This window comes from Aquila chrysaetos, chromosome 7 (genome assembly GCF_900496995.4).
Source record: "Aquila chrysaetos chrysaetos chromosome 7, bAquChr1.4, whole genome shotgun sequence".
NCBI classification, from domain to species: Eukaryota; Metazoa; Chordata; class Aves; order Accipitriformes; family Accipitridae; genus Aquila; species Aquila chrysaetos.
This window is the reverse complement of record NC_044010.1, coordinates 28,178,917-28,184,916: the sequence shown is the minus strand read 5'-3', so window position 1 is coordinate 28,184,916 and position 6,000 is coordinate 28,178,917. Positions and strand designations below refer to the sequence as shown.

Below are 6,000 nucleotides of genomic sequence, written 5' to 3'. Positions count from 1 at the left end.
GCCTTCATAACATGCAAAAAGCACATTGTAACTTTTAGTTACAGGGGTGCAAATAGCTAAGTGTCATTTGCGTAGTTGCTCTGGAGTTCCTGTGGAGTTAGATGCTCTCAAGAGTTTGCTTTAATCATTCAGAAATGCTGATTATTCTCTGAGCAACACCAAACATGACTCGCCTGAAAAGAAATTGGCCTGTTGTACTGTAGGGTGACTTTTTTATTTGTTGGGAGAAGCATGTTAGTATTGAGTTGTTTGCATATAAGACGGTGAGGAGAAACAGCACCAGAAAGCCTGCACCTGCAATACTTTACTAGTAAATTGACCACACAAGGCATGAGGCCAAAAATATCTAGGAAGATTCAGTGCGTGCAGTGGAAATAAAAAGGAATAAATGTTAAACCCCGATTCTGCTAGGAATATTTCCATTATATAGTAATTGGGTAAACAAAATCAGGGGTACAGAATCAAATGAAGAAGCAGCCATCCTGAAGATCTCCTCTTTACTGACACCACCAGCAAGCAACAACAGCTTCTGTCAACAAAGGGAGAAGTCATAATAACACTGTATTTGTTTGGTATGGAGTGATGTCCATGTATGCTCATATCCTAATTGCCGGAGCAACTACTGTTGTTCACATCTCCATTTCATTTCCTTGGGTGAGCACTCCTGGGATTTTGGACTGTGATTTCATTATTCACTTGGCTCTGCCATTTGTATTGTCTACTTGCTCCAGTAGATATCATCAACTCTTAATACTCCAGTGCTATGCAGAACAAATAATTTGCATTTAAGTAAGTCACTATGGCTACTGGCTACCTAACTATGTACTGCACCTGTAAAAGCCAACTGAAGGTGCTTTGCAGAATTCAGACAAGGATCAACTGTTCAGTATTTGAAATCATATCCACGCCCATTGTTGTTGCGAACAGCACGTACTTGTGTAGGGTTGATTAGGTACAATCTCTCTCCTCCTATTTTGGATTAATATTTAGAGACCCTTTTTCTCAGGGCTGCAGGCGGACTCCAAAGGAAAAAAATGTCTCTAGAGGACACTTGCACCACAGTGAGCAGATTAATTATACCTGCAGTAGTTCAAGGTGTAGCATAAAACCTCAAGGTTTTCCATTAAAACTAATTATGTTCAATTCGAAAATACAAATTCCTGCTGGAGTTGTCTGAAATAAACAGAAAAACTCCTTAACTGGGACTAACACAGAAGGTGCCAGCTCAGTAGCATCCAAGTCTTTAACTTGCAGAGGTTCATTCAGAAATACTAACCCTAGTGCTTTGTTCTGTTTCCTACATGAATCACAAAGGCAGGGAAACAGTATTATTCCCGGTAAAGAAAATGGTGAGCACTGAAGCAAAGCGACTCCAGAAGGAGACAGTGAGTCAGCATCAAAGTCTGGACCAAAACTCCAGTTTGCCAACTTGGAGCCCTCTCATCACATTTGAGAACAAATGGAGAAATCATCTCTGTGAAAGCACTGGCTGTAGCATTGTACTGAAGTAATCTGTCTGAGGAATCATCCCTAATAGGAATAAAATACAGCTGACAATTGGACTAATAACACTAATTTTGTTGGTGTGAGTGAAATAAGCCTCCACGATCAGAAATTCAGTGAACACAGGTAAACTGCATGTATTCCATAAAACCACTTGCACATATTCGGAGATATTTGGCAATGCTGTCATTGTGTCCGTGCCACAGGCTGCCTGTCCCCCTTCAGAAACCACATATGAGTCCTCCCATTACAACTCTCTTCTGAGAGATCCATGGGAGCGTCAAGGGGAAGTTTATTGCTTAAAAGTAAGTGAAGAATGTTCCAAGGGTTGCGACACTGCTTTTGTTTCCCCCAGTGAATACCTTCAATTAGCTATTATTTTGGGAGGGGGGCTGGGGAATTTAAAAATTTCCCTCTATCCTCTTCACCAAAAGAACAGAATCTTTTCCAGGACAAAATATACATCTGACCCGACAATGTGCTGCTTTGGTAAGTGTGGCAACAAAACATAGGTGGAGTGAAATATCCGTTCACTTATTTACCAATGAAATTCATTAGGTTATGAAGCAGGCTGAGGTGTTTTATTGCCTATTGTAGAGTAATATCAGCATTTGTGGATAAGGTCCACTTGCTTCATGAGTCTTCAATGAGAAACTGTATGGCTGAACAATGTTTCTATATACGTAATATATTAAAACTAAAAGGCTGTAAAATGGTATTAGACATCATTTGCACACAAAGATACACAGGTAGAGCACAGAAGTAGCCAAAAAATGAAACTTGACATGCATGCTTGGTCATCACTTTGAAAGTTATCACATTAAGATTGAATAACAAAGCTCAGCAATTAAAGGGAAAATCACATCTGAACAGAGTTTGGGATTATTTGCTGAAAGCATTTTATTAGATTTGAATGTAAGCCCTATCATTTTATGATCCAACCTGTGCTGCTTTCTTCCTTGGGAAGACGATTTCCATTGTTCGCCCTGTTCTGCTGTGGTAGTGGGCTTCGTTGTACTCCAGCTAGACAGCTTCCGAGGTCTGGTAAGACCGAATTTCTATACTAAGACAACAAGTAGAGAATGCAAGGAATAAAGTATATCGGACCTTCTATACAGATCCTGAAAGAAGACAGAGAGTGGAAAATAGGACACAATTTCTGGGTTTCTTTTTCCTATCAGCAGGTCATCTCCAAATTTTGTAGACCTTACAAACAGCTTTCAGAAGAGTCTTTAGTTATGACCTTTCAGCATGGCTAACTTAATGAAATCTTAGCAAATATTGTCACTGGTTTTTGGATAGTCACTGTTTTTTACTGGCTGTAAATGGAAACACCTATCTCACAGAAGTCTTCTGGTACCTTTGACTTTTCTCCACCTTTTCACTTGAGCCTTCCCTGCTCTCCCCCAACATGTGCAATCCCATGGGTCTGCCCCACTCCTAGCCACAGGCAAAAGGGACCTCCAGCCAGCCTGCCTGCCTGCCTCCCCACCATGAGGAAGGAAGCGGGCTTGGCTCATCCAGAGCAGCAGCAGTTGAAATACTGTTTGATTTTAGCTCTAGGGAAGAAGTGATTACAAAGAACTACCAAGCCAACTTATAATAAAAGGGCTACATGAATCTATTTTGGTCTTCCATCCATCCCATCTGGAAGCCTCATTTTTTTTTTTTTCAGAACTTGCAAAGAGCTTCCTTCTGATTGCCTCCATTGTTTCTGGAAAGACTTGTTGTTGAATGACCTCCATCAGCTTTAGCAGGATGTTGCTTATTTGCAACTACAGCATTGCCTTTCCAATGGCTGAGTTTAGAAGCCAACCTGTTAGAAACATTTGCACAGCAAATCCTTCCCTAACCCCTCAAAGCCGTGTGATCATTATCCTAACAAGCAGATAACAGTATTAAATTATTATAGCTAACCCTGCCATTGTTGCTGTTTAACTCATTTTAATTTACAGGTTGTGTTGTGTCATGGGTGTGTGTTTCTTAAAAGCACCTACTAATTGCACTTGTTGAATATACTTCCCATGTGTATGTTCAGGGGGGAGGAGCCTCCGCTGTTATCTGCCTGTCAGAGATCTCTCAAATTCAGTAAGTGTGACTCAAGCAGTTCCCCAAAGCCTTCATACATTGCCAGTTCATTCACTTGTATGAGAAGATTCATATTTGCATGAGAACAGGCTTCTAACCCTAGCACCTGGCTGTGGGGATGAAACGCTGTGGCACAAAGGTCTCTCACTGCACGTTACAGCCTGCCTGACACAGCAGCCCAGGCTGCTCTTGCCCAGTAAGCATCCCTCTGCATCTGGATGCAGCTTTGGCCAAGAGTCTCAGTGGATTTCAGTTCTGACTTCAACAGAAGATGTGTAAGAGCGGCAGCGAGGACAACGCAGCCCAGCTTTCTGTACCGAGCCATACACCGAGGAGATGGCCACCACCTGCCCCTTACATGGCCTGGCTGCAGGTCCCTGTTCTGGTGCGGCTCTGGTAGCTGCTGTCTTGGGAGCCTTGGTGGGAGCAGAGACACTGCCATGGAGTCCGCAGGTCAGAGGCAGAATGGGTCAGGCTGTGCCACGCTGAATTTCGGCTACAATAGCAGCTGTTTCAACATGAAACTCTCCTGGCCAGGTTTAGGCTTAATTTTTTTTCTAGTAGCTGGTATAGTGCTGTGGTTTGGATTTAGGATGAGAATAAAGTTGATAACACACTGATGTTTTCAGTTGTTGCTCAGTAGTGTTTATACTCAGTCAAGGATTTTTCAGCTTCTCATGCCCAGCCAGCAAGAAGGCTGGAGGGGCACAAGAAGCTGGGAGGGGGACACAGCCAGGGCAGCTGACCCAAACTGGCCAAAGGGGTATTCCATACCATGTGATGTCATGCCCAGTATATAAACTGGGGGGGAGCTGGCCGGGGGGGTGGATTGTTGCTCAGGAACTAACTAGGCATCGGTCGGCAAGTGGTGAGCAATTGCATTGTGCATCACTTATTTTGTATATTCCAATTCTTTTTTTATTATTGCCATATTATTATTATTATTATCATTATTATTTTCTTCCTGTCTGTCCTATTAAACTGTCTTTATGTCAACCCACGAGTTTTACTTTTTTCCCCATTCTCTCCCCCATCCCACTGGGTGGGGCGGAAGTGAGCGAGCAGCTGCGTGGTGCTTAGTTGCTGGCTGGGGTTAAACCACAACATCTCCCAATACTAATTTTTAGCTCTCCTTACAGGTTTAACATACCAATTATTACAATGCTGTTGAGAAGGTGAGAAAGTAAGTTTGCTTTGGCCTCTTGCTTACAAGCTATTTGACAAAGCCCTACATTTTAATTTCATTTCTTCCTCATTCAGCTGCCATAAGCCTCAGCTCTGCCAACGTTCCCGTGTGCCTTTGTTATCGATAGCACTGCCACAAATTTTGTATTGATTTTGCAATTAGCAGTGGGCAAAGGAATACCGTGGAGACCACAGCTGTCTCCCCAGGCCCATCAGCAGGAGGCTCAGGCTTCAGGAGCTGCACTGCTGCCTCCAGTACGGCCCCTGGGCGAAAAGGCTGGGCTTACTCATCACCTCCACCTGGATGGTATCTGAAGACCCCAGGTTGGTGTGCAACCTTGCCAGAAACGGCAGAATTTGTTAAATTGCATCTAAATCACATATACGTTTGATTTTCTTTTTTTTTGTGAAAACCCTGCAGTGATGGGGGTTGCATTTCTGTATGCAACACCTCAAAGGGGCGATGGGGCTCGGGGGCTCTTGCGGATGCGGGGCCTCCCGCGGCGGCGGGCAGGGCAGTGCGGTGGATTTGGAAACGGTTATCGACGGTGCCCAAGCGGCCGAGGAGGAGACGGGTGCTGCGGCTGTGAACCACCGGGATGAGGGCAACCCCCTCAGCGGTATAAGGCTGGCCGGGGAGCCGGCCCGAGACCGCAACGAGCCGCGGGCCTGAGGAGCCGCCTCGCTGCTCGGGCCTAACCCCGCGGTGGCCGGGCCCAGGCACGGTGCTGTGGGGACCAAAGAGGAAGGGGGAGAGGGCCGGGTCGCCGCGGCCGTGGCAGGCGGCGAGCCGCGCCCGGGCCGCCGGCGCTCAGGGCCGCCCTCCGGAGCCGCACCGCCCGGCGCCGCCGCTAGGGGTCTCCGCGGGGCGGGGAGGGCCGGGCCGGGCCGCGCCGCCCGCTCGGGGGCGGGCCGGGCCATCAGCTGACCGGCCCCGCCGCGGCGCTCGGCTGGTGCCGCCGCAGCTCAGTTGCTCTCCCCGGCAGCGGTGCGGCCCCGCGGATTTACAGCCGGACCCCGCCGCGTCTCGCCGGCCTCCCTCCTTCCCTTCCTCCCTCCCCCCCTCCCGGCCGCCGCGATGCTGCCCCACTTAGCCCTCCTGCTGCTGGCCTCCGGCGCCGCTCGGGCTCTCGAGGTAAGCGGGTCAGGGGGCGGCCGGGCGGGGGCTTCCCCGCCGTCCTCCTCCGCTTGCGCGAGGCTTTGTCTGCCCGCAGCCGCCCCTGC

The 6,000-nt window shown here is 47.4% G+C and overlaps 1 protein-coding gene across 4 annotated transcripts in view; it reads left to right on the top strand.

The window, feature by feature from the left end:
- Positions 1 to 5,692: 5,692 nt before the first annotated feature.
- LOC115343587 (amyloid beta precursor protein) overlaps positions 5,693 to 6,000 on the top strand; it is a 243,124-nt gene continuing 242,816 nt past the window's right edge. For 3 of the 4 annotated variants that reach the window (XM_030019719.2, XM_030019718.2, XM_030019715.2), the window contains exon 1: positions 5,694 to 5,911. In XM_030019719.2, the coding sequence (XP_029875579.1) occupies positions 5,855 to 5,911 (57 nt within the window). In that variant the 5' untranslated portion in view covers positions 5,694 to 5,854. Of the gene's footprint in view, positions 5,912 to 6,000 lie in introns of all 4 variants that reach the window. The other variant, XM_030019716.1, reaches the window with a different exon arrangement.